General features: G+C 52.6%; 7 protein-coding genes across 7 annotated transcripts; 3 read left to right on the top strand and 4 right to left on the bottom strand.

Annotated features, from left to right (window-relative positions):
• Positions 1-1,738: 1,738 nt before the first annotated feature.
• NECHADRAFT_80760 (uncharacterized protein) lies at positions 1,739-3,814 on the top strand (the record flags this gene model as incomplete). The annotated part of the gene is made up of 7 exons (XM_003051318.1): positions 1,739-1,789; positions 1,884-2,361; positions 2,652-2,682; positions 2,873-3,090; positions 3,198-3,328; positions 3,415-3,504; positions 3,542-3,814. The coding sequence occupies 7 exons, from the start codon at positions 1,739-1,741 to the stop codon at positions 3,812-3,814; spliced, it is 1,272 nt and encodes a 423-aa protein (XP_003051364.1).
• A 2,176-nt stretch (positions 3,815-5,990) lies between these two features.
• On the bottom strand, positions 5,991-7,202 carry NECHADRAFT_80759 (uncharacterized protein; the record flags this gene model as incomplete). Its single annotated transcript, XM_003050925.1, has 1 exon — positions 5,991-7,202. The coding sequence occupies one exon, from the start codon at positions 7,200-7,202 to the stop codon at positions 5,991-5,993; it is 1,212 nt and encodes a 403-aa protein (XP_003050971.1).
• Positions 7,203-10,954: 3,752 nt separating this feature from the next.
• Positions 10,955-12,831, top strand: NECHADRAFT_93853 (uncharacterized protein; the record flags this gene model as incomplete). The annotated part of the gene is made up of 2 exons (XM_003051317.1): positions 10,955-11,130; positions 11,187-12,831. 2 exons carry the CDS (start codon positions 10,955-10,957, stop codon positions 12,829-12,831), a joined length of 1,821 nt encoding a protein of 606 aa, XP_003051363.1.
• A 269-nt stretch (positions 12,832-13,100) lies between these two features.
• NECHADRAFT_73723 (uncharacterized protein) lies at positions 13,101-13,743 on the bottom strand. Its single transcript, XM_003050924.1, has 2 exons — positions 13,518-13,743; positions 13,101-13,465 (listed from the first exon to the last, which is right to left on the bottom strand). Exons 1-2 carry the CDS (start codon positions 13,656-13,658, stop codon positions 13,367-13,369), a joined length of 240 nt encoding a protein of 79 aa, XP_003050970.1. The 5' UTR covers positions 13,659-13,743; the 3' UTR covers positions 13,101-13,366.
• A 1,814-nt stretch (positions 13,744-15,557) lies between these two features.
• On the bottom strand, positions 15,558-18,697 carry NECHADRAFT_61432 (uncharacterized protein; the record flags this gene model as incomplete). Its single annotated transcript, XM_003050923.1, has 2 exons — positions 15,558-15,758; positions 15,836-18,697. The coding sequence occupies 2 exons, from the start codon at positions 18,695-18,697 to the stop codon at positions 15,717-15,719; spliced, it is 2,904 nt and encodes a 967-aa protein (XP_003050969.1). The 3' UTR covers positions 15,558-15,716.
• Positions 18,698-19,108: 411 nt separating this feature from the next.
• NECHADRAFT_80756 (uncharacterized protein) lies at positions 19,109-20,639 on the top strand (the record flags this gene model as incomplete). The annotated part of the gene is made up of 2 exons (XM_003051316.1): positions 19,109-19,123; positions 19,449-20,639. The coding sequence occupies 2 exons, from the start codon at positions 19,109-19,111 to the stop codon at positions 20,637-20,639; spliced, it is 1,206 nt and encodes a 401-aa protein (XP_003051362.1).
• Positions 20,640-20,880: 241 nt separating this feature from the next.
• NECHADRAFT_100679 (uncharacterized protein) lies at positions 20,881-23,676 on the bottom strand (the record flags this gene model as incomplete). The annotated part of the gene is made up of 4 exons (XM_003050922.1): positions 23,557-23,676; positions 23,456-23,504; positions 22,662-23,407; positions 20,881-22,611 (listed from the first exon to the last, which is right to left on the bottom strand). Exons 1-4 carry the CDS (start codon positions 23,566-23,568, stop codon positions 20,881-20,883), a joined length of 2,538 nt encoding a protein of 845 aa, XP_003050968.1. The 5' UTR covers positions 23,569-23,676.
• Positions 23,677-23,847: the final 171 nt, after the last annotated feature.

The following is a 23,847-nucleotide window of genomic DNA, read 5'->3' as shown; positions in this document are numbered from 1 at the left end:
TAGCCATACAGATCAAGTACATGTTCTTGGCATCCATGTTTGTGCCCTCCGTCACCAGGGTGAGGATTACTACGACCCAAAGCTTCTTTCACGGATGGTTCGCACCAGGAGACGCTCCAGGGCTTTATGAAAGAGTTGAGAGGAAGTGATGGGAACTGGCAAATGTCTCGAGTTGAGCGATAGGGCATGGCCTGGATTTGAGACTCCGGAGAGCTCTCACATCCAACCTCTTCCCTCGTGGTCCATATACCCGCCACCCACGACGACTGAGATTGAGCTCATATATATGGCCACAGCCGCGTCAAAGGCTTACATGGCTGCAAGTATACACATTGCAGTAATGCCGGGGCAAGTCGGTAGAGTTGAAACTGCACCAACCAAAGATCCCATAACATGAAACGGCGGGGGAAGTAGTGTCTCTGGCACGCCACCATGACCTCTAAACAAGTCCATCGCGGGAGAACGCACTTTGTCTCCCACAACCGTGGCTCTTAGGTGCTGAATCCCAAATGCGGGTTCATGGTTGCGTCGTGTCTTACTTCTGCCAAGCGGAATAACCTCAACGGGATCGTCATGGCTTCAAGTGACGATGCAGACCTCTGCAGTCTTGGACGAATCTCGAACGACTTCGAGGGTGAATCATACGGTGCACACATATTCCTTCATATAAGGAAGATCTTCCCATCAAGATGGAGCATCAAAACATCTAACCTGACTACCACATTGGCTGTATATATAAGCTCAGGGCCGGAGTTTGGATGCCTTGATACAGTTCTTGCTCAGAAGAAATGAACCGACCCCCGTCCTTGGGTGTGAGGCATTCGACTTCTCCTTATGAAGTCGCCCCGCGTGCAAACTCCTCCTTGGCCGATGGCAAAGAGTTTGACCAGACAGCGTGGACTCTACTGGGAAGCACATCGATTTGTGTTCCCGTCTTGTCGCTCTCAACAAAATCCTATATCATTAAGAGAGGAGACACAGAGTTAGAGACTCCTGATTGACTAAGAGGAAACCCCGTCAAGGGTCGCGATGAGGTCACCTTCACACGAAGCATCAAGAAGAACATCCTGAGAGCCCGTTCTTTGTTGATATAATTCCCCGGGGCCTTGGAAAGGGGACCATGGAAGTTTTTCCCGAGATGCGCATGCATTCTACGACAACAGATCCCGCTTGAACGCTCCTATCTCTATATACAAGCTCGCAATATATTTCCACCAGAGGAATTCGAAATCAACCCACATCTCTCGATATGGCACTCCGATCGATGCAAGGGTCACAGTCCAGTCGCACATTTACTGCCGGGTTCTCTGGCAGGCGCAGTCCAACCGATTCCACCAAGTGCTGGTGCGAGCTATATCCTAGAAATGGGCTCCCAAACACTGGCTCCCCTTGCCTCGTACAACTCCTTATATATCTGTCATTCCGGGGGTTCGCAGTCTGACGAACACGACTCGGTGCCTAGAGGTGGCAAGCTGTTGAACTATCTGGCTCACTCTATATATATGACCACAATGGCTTGGTGGTTCACTTCCTGAGCGATGAGAGTTATGAAGCCGACGACGAGTTTAAAGTCGTCGACTGCCTCAGTTTCGACGAATTACTCAAACTCGAGCGGCTCAACCACAATACATACCCACGCCCGCCAACCTCATCCACAACTACTCAGAGATCACCCGAGACGTTACTGTGAAGCATATCGGAAGACCCCGTACCAAATGCTTAGCCTGTTTAACCCGCCATGCTTGGCACCTCGGGCTTGGTTTGCCACGGTTCTCGAAGAGTACAGGGAGTGAGTCTTCTCATATCCCAAGACGAGATACGCCTGCTTTCTATCTCCCCAATATTATCTATTCAAACCTTACCAACAATAATTGTTTATATAGATCAACGCTCCCATGACGGGTAATGGGCTGAAACTGTCGCACAGCTATGGGAACATGATCTGGGCACCTGAACAGCCCAACCCGGTACATCCTTCCATGGCCATACATATCACACATGTTCTCATTATGGATTGCGCCTCAAAGACTCATTGCGAGAACGACCCGGAGGTCAACTCGACCACATCCGAGTCTCAAGGCCAAGGTTGTTGTTTGATCGCGACGATCGAGATCGACCTGCATCTGAAAATAAGGAATAAGAAGTTATTGGGTCAATATTATGGCTCTATATATACGACTTGGCCCCGCCAGCTCTCAGCTGAGATAGGTTTGCCCTGCTGCCCGGGAATGCAACAACATTGTTCAAGTCTGTCTGATCTTCTGATGAACTGGGCGATGAATGCCATTCCCCTATATCAATGCACTTGGATCCCCTGGCAACAGAAAGAATTTGCATGCTTTGCGATCCCCGGCGATTGTGGTACGAAAAAAGCGACGGGCCCAGAAGACAGACTATGTCCTTCTAGAACCCACCGGCTTTTCAGTTCAGCGAGTCTGCCATGGAGATTCACTGCCTCTCCTGCATCACGGTTGGCTCTTCCAGTTGGGAGAACTGAACGAGTGGCAGAGCCAGCCAGGGCTCGCAAGAACAAATGGCTCCAGCGAACAACCTTGATCGCGACCGGGATAGCAACTATATAGAGCCCAGAGCCAATACAACATTGGGAAGACGTTTGTGGGACTTTAGACAGGCAAAGTACCCTTTTCCAGATAATCCATCTTCACTTAGAAACTTGGAACAGTGAGAAGTCACATTTCCTGGAAAACTACTTGAAAGAACACGAAGCAAAAACACCCAACGACACCAAGATTAAATTTCTTTCGAAAGACTTGGTGTATCGGGAGATTTCTGCCGAGAACCTCTCTGAGATGGGCGGGCTCTATGAACCGCTTTCATACATAAATGTATTTTATGAGAGATTTGACCTCAGGTGTGAAGAGGCTAGGGCCGAGGCTAAGGCTAAGGCAGAGGCAGAGGCGGAGGTGGAGGGAGACAAGGACGTGGAGGTGAAGCTTCCCAAAACACTTTCGCACTTTCGAGCTCAACCCAGAGCAGCCCCGTCCTGCAATCGAACAGCAGACGAACGCCGTAACCCAGAAGAGACACTCATAATGGGCCGGGGATCCCAACCTCCCTATTCGCTGGCTTGTGGGTATATATAGTCGGCTAGTCCAACTGGTGGGCACCCCTAAAGGACGACGAGGCTTTGGTCAGACAATCTGACCATCGAGAGAAGCTCAACTGCTCAATTTCAGTTAGACACTCTCGGGGATTGGGGAGTACCTGTCGGATTCCTTTCTCATTTCAGTACCTTGGTCGGGAGAGGGTCAAGAATGGGTCCTCGCCACCTCCATCATGCGACCATGACCCTCGCCGCCAAGTCTACGTAAAGTCTTTCAACTCCGGTAGAATCGCACATCTCGGCTTTGCTCTATATATTCCATGCCCACTCTTGACTTGGTGAGACTCCAGCTAAAGGTTGACCACTCCTACGCCAGGAGGTCAACAGTCGCTGCGTCACCATCAGAATTCCTGAAATGGACCCCCTATATACTTGATCGAGTATCTTCAGACGGCTCCTGAGGCAGATCTGACACAGCACCTCTGTCAGGCTGACCGGGCGAGGCGTATCTGGGATCGGGCTCTTGGTCACGCCAAGGTCATTGTGAGTCCTGCCAAACCGGAGAAAGGGACCGCTGATACTAATACATCGAGAGACCGGGTTCATCCGGGCTGCGGTCATGTCGTCAAACTCATCCCCGTACCGACAATGAACACCGCGCGACCTCAACACATCTGCCAAACCTTCCCCAGACGGTCCGGCAACGTTGCAAAGGCTTTGAGACTCCTCTCCTCCGCCATCCAGGGTTGAGAGACTTCCACATGCAATTCGCCATCGGATAGTATAACGGGATGGTGAAACCCAAACGGAGAGCCGAGAGTTAGATACGGCTCCTCGTCACTGCCCAGGAATGATTCTCGCCCCTGACACAATCCGGAGGAAGGTTCATGAATCGCTCCTTGGAGACATTGGATCTTGGATTCAACACCGCATGTCTGACAAGAAAGGGGAAGACCCTCTTTTGCCGCGCGCACATTCTCTCTGCAGTCAAAGAAGAGCTGCGTTATATATACAGCAGACACATACCAATTCACCGGACACCACCGACACTCAAACCGTGGCTCTAGTCGTTCTTCAAAATGCAATGCCTAATCGGTTCATTTAATGGTTAACCCAACAACCCGGGAGAGTCCACCACACGCTTGGCGCAATGTTACTTGAACCATATATATATACATCCCAGTGGAAGCCATGTGCAATAACCTTTCGCAGTTGCCCACGAGCTTCACCACCGTGGAATGGAAACACACATCAGCGGCGGTAGCCACCTTCTTCATGATGCCAGGCAGATTGACTTGCGCGACTATGCATCAGCTTTGGCGGGTCAAACTCGACTTCATCAAGCAAGATTGACTGAACTTGGACCAGCTCTAGCACTTGGCTTCTTGACCAAGGCGAAGGTGCACGCTTGGTGACCAACAACCGACACACCTTATGGGTAGTGTGTTACCGAAAGTCAATGGGAAAACATGATGAAAGCTTTGGTCAATGGCTTCCGGAATCGACGTCTGCAGAAGTTTCAGGGCAATAGACCCCGATGACACGACGGATCCACGAACTCAGAAGCGAACTTATAGTTTCGGTGTCAGGAAATGGAAGCACAAAGAATCACCTATATATACTCCACTGAGAGCAATGATCGCTTTCTATGTGCCCGGGACTTTCACGAGAAAAGGGCACCGCAGTAAAAGCCCCTTACCTTTCACCATCCATCCATTGCTGCCTCCCCGATTATACCGTCTTGCCCTACGACACGAGCCAACATCACGGCGAGTAGGTTCCGTTCCATGCTTACATGCCCGATCGTGAAGAGCTATGCGACCTAGCCCTCGCCGGAACCGCTCGCAGACTGCATATGGACTGGGCCACTATCACAGTCGCGTTTTAGACGACGAGAGATGCCCTGAGCCTACAAGTCTTCCAAATATCATGGCCTGATGATGCCTTTTCTTCGAGACTGGCTGCAAGGCGGGACAGGGTGCGAATAGTAATTCACCTTTCGCCAACGGAACGTCCATCTAGTCACGGTGGGTGTTGTCTTCATTTACCCGACATTCGCACCGCTCCCAGCAGCCCAACCGGGTACGCCTCTAGGCCGACTAGATCACCAGCTTCCGTTAAGAAGCCCACAAAGAGCTTTCCGAAATTCCAGAAGCTTCCCCTGGAGGTTCAAGACCTCGTCTGGCGGGAAGCGCTGGGTCTCCTGGCCATACCGGAGCCTCCCAATCACCCCACCCTTGCCGGATGACCAAACTTTCCAGCTATATATATTACGGTCGCCTACAGCATTACCGTCCATAAGTCGCAAGGTATGACACTGGACAAGGCTGTACTGGGCATTTCACAGTCACACATTACGACAGAGCTGTTCTATGTCGGTGTTTCCCGTGGCAAGGCTTGACGACTTTATGTTTGGTGCCCTTTTAACTATGAAGCCATTGTCAGCGCGTCAGACAAGGGCATCTAAGCCCGAGCAAGGGATCCAAAACGCCGAGAAAAACACGGGATGCATCCCTGAGTATGGTCATGTCTCCCATCCTCACCATGAGGACAAGGACGAGTTGTGCCGTCTGACAACGCACTTTCTTGGCACCTTCAAGCAGGCGTAAGTGTTTCTTTATATAGCTGTTCATCAGACTAACTCCAACTCAGGTTTGAAGAAGGGATCCATCTGTTGTACACGTCCAATCTTCCACAACTACCTACATCATAGTAGAAGAAAACGAGCAGTAAATATTAAGGTATTAATATGCATGCTATCTCGCTCTAGTCCCCAGCATCTTGACCATAAATAAGTCCAATAGTCCATCAGCCAAGGTCTATCCAAGGCAGCATACAATCAACCAGCCCCTCAACTCCATCTCTTCCTCGCCATACCCAACCCGCCTGTACCATTCATTCACTCATCAACGTCACTCAGACCAGGTCAGGACTCGTTACCACCAGACTCGGCCTCAATCTGAGCCTTTCGAGCAGCATTGAGAGCCTTGAGCTTAGCAGTTCCAAAGCCCAGGACACCATCCTCCTGGTTGTCTCCAAGCCAGGGCTTCTTGGAATCGCTCAGGATACTACCGGTGACAAAGTAGATGAGCTGACCGATGATAATAAGCACGAAAGCGATGGGATACAAGAAGTGAATCTTGTAGCCAAAGACGCGGGTGCCAATAATGACACCCCAGAAGTTGGCTGTCAGAAGCGAGATGTTGAGGAAAGCCGCACTGCCCATGCGCAGCATGACAGGAACCAGCGCATAGAAGAGGTTCAGGCACAGCGTGAAACCAATGATCCAGCCGATAACCTTGCCGTTCCAGGTAGCGTTATCAAAGGAGTTTCGGTCAAAGATGGCAGCCTGGACAGCGTTGATGCACATGCCAAAAAGGCCCAGAAAGGACAGGACATGGTACAGATGCGCCTTTGACACGAGCCACTCCTCAAAGACATTGGTAGTACCGTAGAGCGTGGCACCGAGCAGGGCAAAGAGATCACCCTTGACCATATCAAGACCCTTTCCACCGTTGGAACCCGTGATGTGGTCACTGCCAATCAAGATACCCATGCCACCGCAGCAGACGAGGATACCCACGATCTGGAAGATCTTGTAGCGGACCTTGAGCAGGAAGAACGAGATGACGACGACGCAGACAATAGCCCAGAAGTTGATGAGCTGAGCAGAGAGGACGTTGGTGTAACGGTAGGCCAGGACGGTAAAGTAGTTGCCCTGGACATCGAGGAACGCCATGATGAAGTACTTCCAGCCGTCAGTCCAAGCCACTCGAACCCACTCGTGGGGACCATCCTTGAACAAGAAGATGGGGGTGTAGATGAGGAACATGAGAATATAATTGAAGACGGTCTGGAAGGCGGGAATGTTGGTACCCTCCTCGGCGAGGAAACTTGTAAAGGTGTTGGTCGACGTGATGCACAGGGCAAGAACCTGACCGAGGGCGAGGACGATCCAGAAGTCGTAGGTAGTGAGATAGCTGTACCAATGGACCGACTTGACCTCGAGAGTGTGAATGCCCTGGCTAACGGCGGCATCCTGGCTTTGACCAGGCGCATTGGCAACGCCGATAACGGGATCAGCAGTAGGGGAGCCGAAGCCCTTAGTGTCGCCGACGGGAGAGCTGTTTGTAGCCATGGTGACAGTATTTGTGGTGTCTAGGCGATATGTTGTGTATCGTAGGATAGGGATTACGAAACGAAGCTCGACGGAGTCTAAGATCTACTCTAAGAGGATCACTCGGTGTACAAGACGTAGTCTGAAGATTCCCGTTAGCTCGTCCCCCCATCAGAGTCCATGACGCTGATCGCGATGCGCCAGCGTCGTACGTACCTCGAATAGCCCTATTCTAGAAGCGCAGATCGATATCTTGGTGTAGTAAAAAGTATAAAAGCCAGATCTACCAATCGCAAAAGGTACAAGTAGTCTGCTCAAAAGTGTCGGATGAAGTCTTTCTTATCGTCCCCTAGGTTTTGCAGCAAGCGCAAAGACTCAAAGTCGCTCGCTGGTTGTTTATAAGCCGAAGCGGCACATGTAGCGATGTGCCAGCGCGTGGTAGTCAAGGTAGAGGGCCGAATTGGCGCTTGTCGACATGGGCTGGAGGTTGAAGTAAAAAGGAGGAGAGGTCAAGTCCAGAGGAGGACTATGATCAGATGAGAGGCGGGGGGCTTTTTGAATGCGCCCACCTTCTGAACGAGACTGGTCTGTGGAGTAAGTTGGAGGCGATTGATCGGCGACGCACTGCACGGAGACACCGTTGAAAGCGACGATCTCTTCTGACAGCGATAGAGAGAAGAGAAGGAAAAGAAGAGACGGGACAGGCTGAGCGCAACATCTTGTACCGCGACCATGGTCGACAGGTTGTCTCCATCATCTGCTGGTCCATCAATTTTTTCCTTCTTCCATCAGCCTCGGCCATGCCTAAACAGGCAAGCTGCTGATGATGTGGCTTCTGATTGGCTTTGAGGCACATAAAGATCCACGGGACGCGGGAGCCAAGAACTAGAGCTAAACTCAATCAGGGTAAACGTCCTGGCTTTGTGGGCTGCCCAGCCAGTCTAGCGGTTCTGCTGTGGTCGTGGCGTTCTTCACGACGGGGTGACGGCGGGGCCGGGGGCCAAAGCTCCCTGGAAGAACTGCTGCAGCAGTCAAGTTACAGTGCTTACAGTGGCATCTGCTTTAGTGCTCCATAACGATGAGACTCTGGCTGCCACATGTGCAGATGAACGAGACAAAAACACAGAGAAACAAATTCCATGAGATCATTCAACGAATAGAGTCGCAACTAGAAGAGTCAATCGAGATTGGTCCCGCGCCATCTTCAGCTCGAGTCTTTGCTGTTGGTGGCGTCCTGGGCTGAAGTCCCGCGGGCGGCTAGGGCGCACAACCCGGTCGAGAAAGGTCTGGGCATGGGAGCTGATTTGGGGCATGAGGTGATGATGGTGGGTAGCCACGTGGGGGATCGTGGGCAATTGGCCGAAATACAATCGAGGACTTGATTTGATATCGAATCATGGGCCATCTCTTGGTCATCGGATTGTAATATATTGAGTTGGGTGATTGCGATATACGAGTTTCTCAGACGACTCTCATATCTGCAATTCGGTCCTCCATCCCCGTCGTCAAGCCGTTCCGTGGCATCAATCCTCAACGCCGTGAAATGCAAGAACATTATTGAGACTCCTCATCAACTCTTTTCCATATCAGTATGATATTTCTGTCCGTATGTTGCGACATCTGCGACATCGAGGTTCAACCCCCAGGCATCTCCGCACACACCCGACATCACCACTAAAGGCGACCTCGATAAAGATGGCCAGGTCTTTTCGACTGGCCCTTTGTTGCCCCTGTCCGGTTTCTGTATACTGAGTCGACGTCCCATCCAAACATCGGGGCGAATTACAGAAGTCTAGTGGCTTCTGATATGTCGAGTCGTCGAGTGTCATGATCCGGAGAGTACGTTCGACATGGCCATCCGTACGGTGCGACCTATCCAGACATTATTCCTCGTCACGCTATCTGTCTGTGCAGAATCTCTCCCTGAGTCGAGTTAGCAATCTTTCAGCCATGCAATTGCTGGTTTCGAGAGCATACGAGGCATTATGGGCATTTGCCTATCCGTCGGAGACGTTGTGCTATTGGTAACTGGCTCCCGTTCAGGCAACGCCGAAACTTCGCGGAGGAAGAGGTCACTGCATTCTTGTTCCGAGGTGACGGTATACGTTTTGGAATTACTTCTTGTTCCTACGAAAATTCATCAGTGACTGATCTTTTCGGGTTCCACTTTTGCCGGGATTCGATACAGTTGTCCGAGATGCCGGCGGGCTGGGTTCTCACCAGGCTTCGTCGGAGGTAGAGATTTCGGAAGAGCACCGCCGTCGGGCATGTCGTTGTTTCTTCAAAAGGGAATCCCCGAGTATTATGATGTTGGTAGACCGAGATTCGGTCTTTAGGGGGTTTCCGTGGGAGAGTGTCGACATCCGACAGGTCGGACAAAGGACGTGGAGATAGATGCTCCGAAATCCGATTTGCTGACACTTGGAGTTTCTTGTCGTATGTCACTCGTCAAATAGACAGCCTCTCCAAAAATTAATACCAAAAGACAGACACAAGGAATGAAGTTAAAGAAGACAAGAGGCAAGTCCCTTATAAGTCGAAAAGACACCAAATCACAAACACCTGGACATCTAAGCCGCAAACAAGAACCCGGCCATCGGGAGGCACAGCGGCCGAGAGTGGAGCCTCCGCCGCATCGTATTTCGTACCGGCGACTCGAGGATCCGCAATCTGGCGATCTATCCAATCAGCATCCGCTTCTCCATGATTGCCAGCAAGGGAGCCACCTGGCTTCGCTCCATCATCCCCGAATGGGGTAAGCAGCTCTGGGCTGAGGATGGGGATAGGGCTGTCCTATGGCATGGCGGTGCGAGATACGGTCAGGGACGGATTGGGTAAAATGAGTGCAAGAGACTTGTCGTATGCCTCGCTTCAGGTGCCAGCAGAGATCAAAGGGTTTGTTTGTCAGCCCTATTTCGTCTTGTTTCAAGGGGTGGTTGTCGTCATTTATACGATAGGCTCGGTGGCTTAGGTTCCTTGCATTGCGTAGACGTTGTTGCATGGCCTGGCAATCCATGATGTTTAGCAGAGGGTATATTTGCCAAGGACATGAACAAACAGTTTCTATGAATGCGAATAACCGCAGAATCAGGTATTTGTATCCCGACATGCCTAAGAGCTCCCAGGAGCACCACGTATGCCGTACTCTATCAAGACATGACATCCACAGCTTAGACACAGTCGCCTACACGTAGTTGAGCAGCTCTTTCTAACAACAGTTCTTCAACTTACCTTCAACATTGCCCTCAACAAATAAAGGGCAACCCCCGGCTATTGGCCGTCGATGAAACAGATTCCAGTTTTTGTTCTTAGCCAACCAATCCATCCACTATCTCCAAACATCGAAATAGAGCACGGACATCATCTTCATCTCCCTAATACCGATCACACTGTAAAGTCACATGGATCTCCATCACTTGGGCTTTGTCTCACCCCGAGTAACACGAGTCCCGTGCTCCAGGCACCGGGCCCGCTGATATGCACCCACTGAAGAGCTGCGCCCTTGTGGGGAGTATACGGCAACCCCATTGGTCAAATTTGATAGCGTAAGGACATTCGACCAATCACCTTGTCCCGCCATCGGCCATCAGGGTCTCGGCCCCTCAAACGTCATCTAGCGGCAGGTACCTTATCGCTCCGGGTCCTCCTCCACTCAAGCCGAGCTGCTCCTTCTTCCATCTTCATCATCAACAAGACAGGACTGAGTCATCTTCCGTCTCGTTGAATCACGTTTGTACTCATATTGGCACTCATTACCATCTTTCACTTGCAGCATGGTCTTGCGGAGTAGAGCTTTGGCTGCTAGCTCAGCGCTTGCCGCTGTTGCTCACGCCTCTCAGCCCGGAGCTGTCCAGCCTGTGCCAGGTCCCATGAGAGACCTCACCTGGGGTCAGATCAACTTTATCCACACAACCGATACGCATGGCTGGCTTGGGGGTCATCTTCAAGAGTACGTGCCTTAGTGGCTAGCGTCTAGGGGCCTCGACTTATAGCTAACCTTATCAGAGCTCAGTACTCAGCCGATTGGGGAGACTACATCTCCTTCACCCAGCACATGCGCAAGCAGGCCGACGACAAGGGAGCCGATGTGATAGTCGTCGATACTGGCGACCGAGTCGAGGGAAATGGCCTATACGATGCCTCAACCCCCAAGGGCCTCTACCAATACGACATCTACGCCGAAGCCGACGTCGACATCATCTCCACCGGCAACCACGAGCTCTACAAGCATTACTCGGCCGACAAGGAACACAATACTACAGTCCCCAACTTCAAGGGCAAATATCTCGCCTCCAATCTCGATTACATTGACTTTGAGACTGGCGATCGCGTCCCTCAAGCTCAGCGCTACCGCAAGTTCAAGACAAAGAACCAGGGCCTCGATGTTGTGGCTTTTGGCTTCATCTTTGACTTTACCGGCAACGCCAACAACACCGTCGTCCAACCTGTGGCGGAGACGATCAAAGAGGAATGGTTCCAGAAGGCTATCCGCGAGAAGACCGATCTTTTTGTGGTGATCGGCCATGTTGGTCTCCGCATGGAGGAATTCAAGACCATCTTTACCGCCATTCGCAAGCAGAATTGGCACATTCCCATCGCCTTTTTCGGTGGTCATGCTCATGTTCGAGATGCTGTCAAGTATGACTCTAAGGCCTTTGCCATTGCCAGTGGCCGGTATCTTGAGACAATTGGATGGATGTCGATCGACGGTATCAAGAAGCAAGACAACAAGGAGGTCGAAGCCGCAGCTTCTCCCACTTTTACTCGTCGATACATTGACAGCAACCTCTACGGCCTTTATTACCACACTGGCTTGAACGAATCGACGTTCCCTACTGAGCAAGGCCAGAAAGTCACTGGGATGATCACTAGTGCCCGCAAGGCTCTCAATCTCGACCACAAGTTTGGGTGCGCACCAAAGATGTTGTGGATGAACCGAGCGCAGTACCCAAGTGAGGACAACATTTACAGCTGGATCACCGATGAAGTCTTCCCAGACATCATCACGCGCGAAGATCGCAAGGACAAGCCAAGAATTGCCATCACCAACACGGGTGGCGTCAGATTCGACATCTTCAAGGGCGCCTTTACCCGAGACAGCACTTTCGCCATCAGCCCTTTCACCAGCGGCTTCCGATACATCCCAGATGTGCCGTACAAGATTGCTTCCGAGGTGATTGATGTGCTCAACAGCCTCGAGAGGATCATGTCAGAGCAGGGTGCTGACCCCAAGTTCCTTGGTCTTCCTGAACAAATGTTCCCCATCCCTGCTACTGTCTCTCAGGCTCGAAAGGATGAGGAAGATAAGGAAGGTCGTCTGGAACTCCGCAGCTTTGATGACAAGCCAAATCTTACCGCCGGTTACACCACCGAGGATGACATTGGTGCTGACGGCGACGACACGATTCATGAGCCCGTCAAGTCCTACCACCTTCCCAACTGTGTGCAAGCGGAGATTGCCTTCCCCGAGAGCGGCAAGCCTGAGACGGTGGATCTTGTTTACCTCGACTTTATCCAGCCTTGGCTTCTGGATGCGCTCAAGTTCTTGGGTGGGGAGTACAACAAGGACAGCGTTGAGCAGTATATCGATGGCACTTGGACATATCACATGACGGAGTGGATCAGTAAGAACTGGAAGGGCAACTGCTAGACTACAGGGCAGATTATGATAAGATACATGCAGCATACATTGGACCAAGTGTCAGGGGCGTTTGGATAGGGACAGCATTAACAGTATCGACTCCAGAGTCGGCCAAGATATAAATTGAACTAAATGATAAACTCTTTTGGTGTCTCAATCTTTTTCTTGCGTCCAAGCTGTAATATACCTGATATTTGATCCATGCTATGTGAGTGCCAATGCTGATCCAAGTTGGAGTTAGTATCATCCCCCTTTCACTGCAGAGTTGAACAAGGCATGGGGTACTGTGGTAGATTTGCGGACGCTATGCTACCTATCTAATCCGACTTGAAGCCCCAGTCTCATGTATGTGTATGTTCCATATATCGAATTAAGCACATAAAAAGGATCGTAACTCATGCAAGCATGAAGCAAGTAAATCATGTACCAGAACCCAAACCCATACCCAAACGATTCAGTTTCCATCTTGACGATCAGGATAGGGGAGACAATTTCGAGGAGACTGCAGCTCCAATGGCTATCCTCGTCTTAAGAGTGGGCGCGTCTAGTTCTGGGGGAACTTGAAGCCTGGGGGAACGCAGTAGGGGCTGTTGCTGGGCTTGTAGAAGACGCAGCCGGTCTTGGGAGGGCAGATGCCAGCGAACTAGAGAAGATGTCAGTATCTTGTCTTGTGAGAAGTAGGAGATTGGACTTACGACCCAGTTGCGGGTGACATCGCAGACCTGCCAGCCCTTGAGGTCGCCAGTGCAAGAGTAGGTTCCGGGAGTGCAGCCCTTGGCGGGAGAGGCAGCGCCGAGGGTGGCGAGAGCGGTAACGAAGACGGCGGTGACCTTCATGATGACGGTTTTGTTTTTGTAGAAGAAGGTGGTTCAAGGTGAAAAGCGAGTGTTTTGTTTGAGCGAGAGGTTGCTTTGCTTGAGTTGTTGATGAGGATGAGGATAAGAAGTATTGGACTTGCAGGGAGAGACGATGAGTTTATATACTTTTTTTTTTCCAGATACATACGTTACTATTCTTACTCTCTAGATCTTCAATACCCGAAAGTAAAAGAAGAACACGAGCTGACAAGGCTTTCCCTTCCCAAGATGGTGTGGAGGCGAAGCAGCTTTCCCCCTCCCCCTCCCCCCAGGCCTGAGGCTATTCCGCCCCGTGAAAAGGCGGTCCTAATGCCGAGAGACATGTAAGCCACTGCACCCGGAAGAGGGGACGGGTGATCAGCAGAGCTTGGGCATCGGAATACGATGTCTTGTGGTTGTCTCGGTTTACAGGTAACTGGAAGGAATATCATGATTTGGTTTCTGGGCCAGTAAGTGGTCATCACCCCGTATTCGCCAATGCAGAGGGCATACAGTGTACAGCTAGTCCTATCCTAGTCATATGAAGCTCTACAGCTCGAGCAGTGCAAGGTACAAGGGATGAGACCAGCCCTACGCTCTTGTTACAGAGGTAATTAAACGGGGACAAAGTCCTACCGGAGGATTTTTGCTTACTCTTCTGTATGACCCGAGTGATACGCATCTTCCTTGCTTGCAGCTGTGATACAAAGGAAACAGTCGATCAAGCATGAAAGCGTTGAAGTATCTCACGCATACAGCAATGTAACATAATTCTCTCGCCCATACCAAAAAGACATCCATCCAGCGCTCACATCCTTCAATACAATACTCTAGCTAAAAATAACCAGGTAGACGATACTAGACCATCGTCAAAGTGTGCCGTCTTATCCCCCCGCAAGACATCCATCACCACACCCTCACTCAACCTCATCGCTTATTCGTCAAAAGATTCAAGCCCCCCGCTCGTGTTTTTTTGAACAAAACGCCCCCGAGGGTCCGAGTTTTCCAGAAACGCAAGTAACTTTTGTGCTGACTGGCTTTTCTCTGCTTGCTTATTGGGCTTTCTTACTACAGCTTCATTGGAAGATGTAGAAGTACAACGTTTTATGGGTCTGTGATTGGAGTGTTTGTTGGTGTTTTTGCCTTGTTAGGCTACGTTCATCTCGTAATTGTTCAAATTCTCATTCAAGCCTCGCATTAACTAAACACGAGCTGAAAAAGAAGGAAGCAAGAATACGGACATTGTCAAGTCCTCACGGGTCGTCGCCCGACATTAGCAAGCCTGCACGATGGCATCATCTTATTCAAAGTGTCAAAAAGCCTCGGCTAGGCTAGGCTATTATAGGGTGTGTACTCAAAAGACGGGGTGCATTATGTGCCTGCTGACAGGCCCGAAAAGAGGAGGAACCTATCGTCTTTCTCAAAACCTGGGGCTCGTCCGATCGGTGCATGAGTGCCGATGGCATCAAGTGTCTGTCAGTCATTGTCCGATCAACCTATGGGGAGGCTTGCAGTCTGCAGAGCAACACGAGGTCGCAGTCCGGTCTATGCTGTGACACCAGCCAGTTGTCAGCCATTTCATTCACAGCAAGTAACAGTAACATGATCATCTACCTTGTCTCATACCTAGGCAGAACAGCCTCCCCGTGCTACACGGCCTTTGCAGCCCCACACCGCCGTGGCGCCAAGCCCGTCTTTGCTCCGTTCATCGGCGGAGGGTCCCAACCTTTCCCACCCGCTCTGCCCGAGACGCCCTCTAGCATTAGGTACAGTACGTGGCTGCTCACGGGAGAATCCTCAAGGGTCCTCAACACCCATTCTTCATTGGAACCGTAGCATCGTGAGGCTGACTCCAAAAAGCCAAACACGGGAATATCACGAGTGAAACCGTCCAATAGCTTCAGGGCATGCCGTTAAATCAGTTGAACCTAAAAGCAAAAAACTCGTTTCCATTTACAGCCCACACGCCAATGTACCTCCCTCATTGGTTCCGCATCGGCCGAGTCTAGTGATTAACTCCCGCGTCTGTCTGACATCCATCCATCTCCTTCTTTCTCTCTACATTCCCTCCCATCTCCGGTTGATTTGCTTTCTCCGTACCTGCAGAATCTAGTGTCAGCCAGCCGTCGTCTACGCAAGCGGATGTCGCGGCAAGTCAAAAGAGTAGGGTCACTTACCATTGGTGACAGAAACAAAACGCCGCCCAGCAGCGCCACCACGGTTGTCACCAGTGTCGCCTTGTTGAAGCCGTTTCCAAGAATATCAAACACTCCGCTCGGCGCAACCCGAGTGCCAAACACGTCCAAGCCATAAGCCACCACCAGACTCGTGCTCTCCACGATGGCTGGCGATGCAACGATGCCCTTGACGCCCAGCACGTTTCGCTGGTGCGAGACCACCGACTTAGGGTCGATCTCGATGCCCGGGGTGTATTTGATGAGACCCTCAGCCTCCTTCTCAGCTGGGGTCGAGTCTCGGCCAACGGGTCGTCGGGGATCGAGGATCTGACGAGACAGACCGACGATGCCGTGAGACTCGGGAAGGTAACCCAGAACCTGACGGTTAGCAATACCCTGTCGAGTCTGTGTAACAGCAAGAGAGTTGAGGGGCTGAGAGAGAACATAAGCCTGCTCCTCAACCCAAGGCAGAGGAGGTCCACTCGGCGTGTCCACGGGCTTAAGCGATGAAAAGTTAACAGCATCGCCAAGAGGACCACGGTCGTTAGGCGCGGATGACTCGTAGAGATCAGAAACAACGATCTGGTATCCCTTGATGGATCGCTTGGTGCCATCTTCGAGAGTATGCTGCCCGAAAAAGGTGCATGCATACCAGTTCTCAGCCATGGTGCAAGAGATGGGCTTAGTCGAGTCGACGCCCGCATACGATGAGGAGGCCAGAACCTGACCCGAAACGGTATCAACCAGCTGAACTGACAGGGTGGATTCAGCCTTATTGGCGGCAGCCACCACGATCGTGTTGGGGTTGAGGTACTTGTAGCTGACGCGACGGTCCGCCAGGACGCGACCAATAGATGCCACAGGGTCGTGGGTCGAAGGCTTGGCAATATCAACAATGGTGTCTCCAGGGAAGAGCTGAAGTTGCCAAACTTCCTCCTCAGAAACCTTGTTGTTCTCCTCGACAAACTTGACGCCCTTGAGGACATCTCCCTCGCCTCGGATGACAATGGTCTGATCAGGAGTCCAGCCAGCAGGAATAGGTCCGGCCTCACCATTGACACCAATGGGGAGCAGCCACTTGCCAGATGAGCTGTCGACGACGACGGTGCTGGACACAGGAGGCAGCGATCCAGGGGGCATCACCTCGACAACATCACCAGTGTCGCTCTTGATAGCAACGTACTCGCCCTTGGCTCCACGAAGAGTGACAACACCCTCATCCTTGGCGTAGATACCCTTGACGTCCAGAGTCTCGCCAGGGAGCTGAGGAAGAACAGACTTGGACCAGACAATCTGGCCGTTATGCTCAGTGCTGAGTCCATACATGCGACCACGTCGAGTGGCAAGGACGACGAGCTTGTTGAAGCCAAAGGTATCCCGGTGAAGGCCCTCCTTCTTACTAACGGGCTCACCACCGAAAATGCTAGTGATGAAGCGCTCAGGGAGAGAAGCCAGGTAGTCAGGGAGGTATTGAAGGTCGTTGATGTGGCGGGTGACGCGGTGAATGTAGGCCTCGATAGGGTTGGTGTGAGCCTCCTGCTCAAGGACCTTGGCGAGGTTCTCGCTGCCAGGAACATCGGCCCATACAGCGGCAACAGCAGCACTGAGGCCTTCAGGGCGCTTCCATGCAACCTCGCCATTGCGCACAAGGACCCAATCCTCCGACTTGGTAAGGGCAGCAGCTCGGACAGCGAATCCTTCACCGCCGGGCTTCTTGAGGACTTCAGCGACAGCGTGGACGGCCTCAATGGCACCAGCAGGCTTGGTGGGCCAGCGGGCAAGAACAGCATGCGACTCAGAAGACACAACCAGAGTCTCATCCTCAGTGATACGAGCAAAGTAGACGTTGGCTCCCTCAGAGCTGGTCGAGATGGCGCCGAGGCCAGACAGGTGAGGCAGCTCGTAAGCCTTGGAGACCTGGTTGCTCTTCAAGTTGGTGTGATAAACCTCAGCCTTGTTGCCCGTCTTGGTTCGAGTATGAACGAGGAAGTGAGGCTGCGACTGAACAAGATGCGGGGCATGGATTGTGACAGAGACGGCCTCAGCGGGGAGCTTGAGCTCCTGAGTCGTCTTGCTGCCCAGAACGTTGACCTTGAGTTTGGACAGGTTGGCATCAGTCCACGCGAGGATGGGCGCCGCCGAGTTGCCACCAACAAACATGACGTCCTTGGGTCCGTGGACATCGCCCTTGGTTCCAATCGACAGGTCGTCCACGCGCGTTCCAGACACGGTATCGAGAGCGGTGACCTTGAGGCTGTAGGACGAGGGGGATCCGTGGAGGCTGACGACGTAGATCTTGGAGATGTCGGTGGAAACCTGAAGAGGGATGTTCTTGGCCACCTCGCGGAACTCCCAGACGACCTGGCCGAGGGTGCCGTGTATACGTCGCAGAACCGTCGAACCCTCCTCCTCAAACAGGACCAGGACATCCTTTCTTGAGCTCTCAGTCAACTCCAGAATCTCCAGATCCTTGACCTCGCCCTTGAATTCGTTGTGCCAGACATTGCGGCCCGTCAAAGCATCCCAAGCCTGGACGCGCGCGCCGTGTGCAGCAGCAACCCAGTGCTCCCCCTCAGCAGCGCGCAAGAAGCCGCCGCCATTGGAGATATCATCCGAGATCTGCTGTCGCCAGACGAGCGCGCCATTACTAGGATTCACAGCGCCGACAACGCCAAGGTCGCTAAGTGTGTAGAGCAGGCTCGCCTTGTCCTGCTTTCTCGGCCGGTGGAAGAAGGTGGTCTCGACCTGGGGGACGCCGACGAGCGCGTGGTGGAAATCGATGTGGCCGACCTCATCCTGGAACACGGCTGCGCCGAGGGACGAGAGCCCCAGTAGGAGCAGTGGCTGTAGTGATAGCCGCATGATGGTGTGTTGTGAGGGGGCGTTGTGCGGCTTCACTTGACGCTTTGGAGCTTCGATAGCTGGCTTGATGCATCATGACGGCAACCTGTTCGTTGCGCAATGCTTAGTCATCGGGGTTAGGTGTAGGGTAATCAACTTGGTGACTGTCGACTATCAACTCAGCACTTGTAATGGAGAACATGGTTGCCTTGAGTGTAAATGGTATGGTTGAAGAATTACATAGATAAGCTGAATTGATTGAATACACTGAATAGCCAATAAATCCAGAAAACGGATCAAGTGAGCTGGAGGGTACAGTATCTGTCAAGTACTTTATCCACCTCGTCGATACTAAGCACGACTACGAGTGAAGGGGATAGCGCCTGTCGCGTGCTTCACATAAAGGTAACCTGGAAACATTACAAAGTAAAAATGTTTCATCTACCGGTAGGTTTTCTCCAATCATAAATAAAAATCTTGAAATTTCTGTCTGATATTCCTAGAGTGTCGATATCTTCGTCCTACACAAGACATATGTCAGGAGACACATTCACGCGGCTCCAAGCTAGATCGCGTGCCACTAACCACAACCTCATGTCTCAACTTTCAACTTGGCACATCATCCATAAATACTAAATCTAGCATGGACCTCGTAGAATTCTCTCTCATAGCTCTCGAGTTATTACCCTGTGTTCAGAGGCTGGTAGTGACTTCCAGCATCCCGCCTCGATATCCTTCGAAACTCGTGTTAGCCTTAGACTTGAACGAATAGATTCTGCTCAAGACCCAACACACTCTCACATCTCTTCCGTCCCCCCACTCTCCCGAGCCACATAGTCAGTCGCTACAGAAAAATAATGGAGGCAAGTCTAACCTCAACATCAAAAACTCCCACTCACACAACCAGCCCCGATCCCTCATCCCATCCTGGACCACAACTCCTCTCCCCGACATCGTCCTCTCCGCCAGCGGTCTCCTGGCCCTCGCCGACCTCCGCACAATCTCCCGTCGTACAGCTCTCGTAGGCGGTGCTTCTTGGGTTGACTCCCTTGTTCTCGCTCCAGGTCTGCATTACCAACAAGCTTGCGACGACTTTGAGCGAGAGGCCCCTATTGGTCTAGTCGCCCTACCCGTCGAGGCTTTCAACGGCGTGCGTTATGCAGTCAAGAATAGCATCACGGCAAGCTATCTTGTGGCTCTCTGCAGCCAGAGTCCAGAAGGTATTGTGACGTTGGATGTTGGGCTAGACATGCCGTGGAGAGCAGTAAAAGCCTTCAAAAAGCTGTTCAAGAAACGAAAGGTTGAAGATGAAGAGGATGAGAACGAGGATGATGATGACTGGGATGTCCTCCCTGACGTCGACTGGCTCAGTCATCTACTCTACCTCGTCAGCCCTCTTCTCACAGTGTCTTCCCTCACTTTCATGATCCTCTTTGAGGACTGGTGGGGTCTGGCCATCCTCCTGACACTCATAACCTCACGCATCCTCAACGTCTGGGCCATCAAACACCGTACCCAATCACCAGGCCATACTCCTCACGACCATCGCGTCACCGAGTACATCGTCGATCTCGGTGGCGGCCACGCTGTGCGCCTTCGAGGTCCAGATGCAGATCTTCAGGCCCTCGTGACACATGCCTGGCTGCGTGCTCAGTCACACATCGACGGGTATCTCGAGGCGATAGCCAAGCTGCTTGTGTATCTCACTGCCGCGCTGGGAGGAAACATGACACAGGCTGGGTCTATTGTGCTTGTTGGACTATTGCTTATAAGCGCTGCCCTGTTGGGTTTGAGCAACGCCCATGCTAGAGGCATTCGCGTGCATGGCCGCTATGCATTGCCCGAGACGGAGAAGACAAAGATGAGAATTATCAGTTCAAGGACAAGTCGTGGGAGTAGCACAGCCATGAGAGAGGTAGACACAGCATCAGCTCCGCGGAACCGAGTTGCTGGAGCACCATAGCGTTTGAGAAACAGGGTGCACAATGCTCTGGTTACGCTCGTCGTCCGTTAATTCATAGAAACTACCCATTCTCAACTCCTGTAGCAATAATACTGTACAAGCCCAGTTCCGTTCATGTGTGGCCCAAAAAGTACCAACCAAGATTCTTCTCTTTACATTTATAAGCCGATCGCATCCATCGCCTTTAGGTCTAGGAGAAAAAGTCCAACAATTCCGTATCCATGCCTGTCAAGGTTGCATCCTAGGCCTCCCCTGACTTTGGTTCATCAACCTGCATGGGCTCGTCGGTCTGCATGGGCTCGGGGGCGGTGGGTGCCTCTGCCGCTGGTGCTTCGACTGCAGCAGTTTCAGGCACGGGCTCCTCGGGCTTTGACTCTTCTGTGGCCGCAGGTTCATCTGTGACCATAGGTTCATCTGTAGCCATGGGTTCCTCTGCAGGCCCTGCTGGTGATTCGGTTGGTATCAAGGCCGACTCAGGGGCTGGTTCCGGGGCGGATTCGGGTGCAGGTTCAGGCGCAGGTTCAGGTACAGATTCAGGTGCAGATTCAGGCGCGGGCTCAGGTACAGGCTCATGTGCAGGTTCGGGAACTGGTTCCGCAGCTGGCTCAGTGACAACTTCAGCAACAGGCTCTAGTTCCGGGGCTGGCACTTCAATCGGCTTCTGTTCGGACTGGCGGTCAAGCTCGCCCATCAAGTCACCAAGCAAGTCAGGCTCCTCAAAAGGAGCTGGCTCCTCCTCCTTGATCTCAGGTTGGGCCTCAGGCTGGGCCTCGGGTTGGACCTCGGGCTGAGGTTCGGGCTGAGGTTCGGGCTGAGGAGGTGATACAGGCTTGGCTTCCTCAACACTAGTCTCCTGGATAGTCGTCTCAGCTGGTGGCTCAGGGGGTGGCTCTTCAATCTGAGGAGCAGGTGCTGGCGCATCAGTCACTGAGACATCAGCTACTTCAGAGGGTGCCCCGATGAAAGAAGCCGAATCCTCAGGCTTGATAGTATCCTCAGTAAGACCTGTATCCATCTGCTCAAAGGGCGGTCTCTCGGGGACTGTCGTAGCCTCCTCACCAGACAGACTCTCTGCCGTTGGTCTGATATCGCTTCCAGGAGCAGAATTACTTGGCTCACCGGCACTTGGTGTGGTCGCAATATTGCCGACTTGTTCAGGTGGGGGCGGTAGCAGTGCTTCGCTGGCCGTTGGCTCCAAAGTCGGCACATCGCGCTCAATTGCAGTCTCAGGGGTATCTCCGACAATTGTCGACGGTGGCTCGGCCACAGTTGAGTCTGTTGTCTCAGATACCACAGGTGCGATCGGCACAACCGGCACTGGGGGCACCTCTGGAACCTTGCCTGCCTCGAAAGGAGCATCGATAGCGGCCTTCACTAGCTTCTCCTCCTCCGTTGCAGGCACTGGTGCCTTGTCTGCCTCAACAGGAGCGTCCAATACTGCCGCAAGTGACGTCTCCTCGCTCTTTTCTACAGTAGGCGAGGGAAGAATGACGTTCTTCAAAGGACTGCCCCCAAGTCCCGAGCCTCCAGGAGTGAGGTTCAACGGAGGAGGAGCAAGGTTGAGAGGGCTTGGTTGTGGGTGCTGTGGTGAGGTATCGTCTTTCATCTCGACATCGGGTTGTTCGGTTGGAAGAGCAGCCGCGTCAGGGGTTGGGACAGGTGCTGGAGCTGGGACTGGAGCTGCAGCTGGAGCCGTGGCCACAGCCTCCGGTGCCGTAGTCGGAGCTTGAGCTGGAGGCGGAACCACAGCGGGAGCAGAAGTGGGAGCTGGAGCTGGAGCCGCGTCTGTCATCTCATGATCTTGCGTCTTGTTGTTGTCGCCACTTGGTTGACTCTCTGCCGCCGGTGTTCCTTCACCCTCCTCGCCCTCTTCTCCCTCTTCACCATCGTCCTCATCGTCATCGTCATCATCGTCGGCATCGACCATGGGGCTATCCTGGTTCGCTGAGTCTTCGCGCTCTTGCTTAATAGCCTATCTACAGTTAGCAATCGAGAGTAAATACCCATTGCGCAGGGACTTACGGCTTCCGCAGCGTGTTCAGGCTTGACGGGCGCAGCCGGAGCAGCTCCATTTGCTGCGCCAGCAGGTGCCGCAGGTGCAGGCGCGCCAGCCTCCGGAACGGGGTTCTTGATCTTCTTCTTTCCTCTGCCAGGACCAGCCTTGGCCTTTCTCTTTGGAGGTGGAGGTCGTCGTCTCGACGACTGCGGCGTCGCGGCAGCCATCTCAAGACCAGGCCCGGGCGCAGCTTCGATCCTCGTCGAGATGATTTCGCCCTGAACTTGCTGTCCATCTGCCAACGTGACCTCTTCCGTGTATGGGTTTCCAGCAGCGTCGAGCCTCCTCACTGTCGCTCTCGTAACCGTCGGGCCCTGAACCTTATCCTCGACCGTCCGACTGGCAATCGTCACGGTATTCTTGCGTCGCTTCGCGAGGTGGGACGTAGAAGGAGTGTCGACGTTGCGAGGCATCTGCTTCCAGACCTTGATGCTAAAGCCCTTGACACTTGTGTCCTCCTCCTTCTTCTCCGACTTCTCAGGAACCGCCTCAGCATCAGCCTCTTCCTCCTCGGCCGGCGCAGGTCGCTTATATAGTCTACCGGATCGCGCGGCCGCAAGAAGTTCCTGGCTATGCGGTGGGAGCAGGTTCGAGTCTTTGGGCATGCCATGGATGAGTTCGATGGACCAAATGTCGTTCTTCTGAGGCTGCTCCTGTTGTGGAGGAGGAACTACGCTCACCCACTCCTGGCGCCATTGTCGCACGGGGAGACCTTTGACGAGTTAGTATGTAATGAATCTGGCGATCGGCGATATCGCACCTTCGAAGTCATCGTGTTCGGCGTATCCAGAACGGTTGGCGCGTCGCGTCTATCACGTCAGTTCGAGGGTTGCGGCAGGCAGCAATTAAGAGTCAACATACTCCCGGGGCCATGGCGACCGATGAAAGAGCGCAACGGCTCGTGCAATGACTTTGATGCAGGCAAGTTGGGACGGTTTTCCGTGATTGGGTTGCGTGGCGCTGGTGAGAATAAACTGCTTCTGGGTCTGTATTGTACGAGGCTGAGAGGCTTGTCGCGAGTCGCGATGGAGATTCCAGTGGTTGATGCCAACTGGCCAATTAAATGTGGCGATAGCCGGCTGACATAACACACAGAACTTTTTTAGCAGGCGCCGCGCAAAGTGAATGGCATAGACGACAAACGTCACAGGT

The sequence above is a fragment of the Fusarium vanettenii genome (assembly GCF_000151355.1).
Source record: "Fusarium vanettenii 77-13-4 chromosome 5 genomic scaffold NECHAsca_5_chr5_3_0, whole genome shotgun sequence".
NCBI lineage: Eukaryota > Fungi > Ascomycota > Sordariomycetes > Hypocreales > Nectriaceae > Fusarium > Fusarium vanettenii.
The sequence above is the reverse complement of the archived record's forward strand: the minus strand, read 5'-3'. Positions and strand labels throughout refer to the sequence as shown.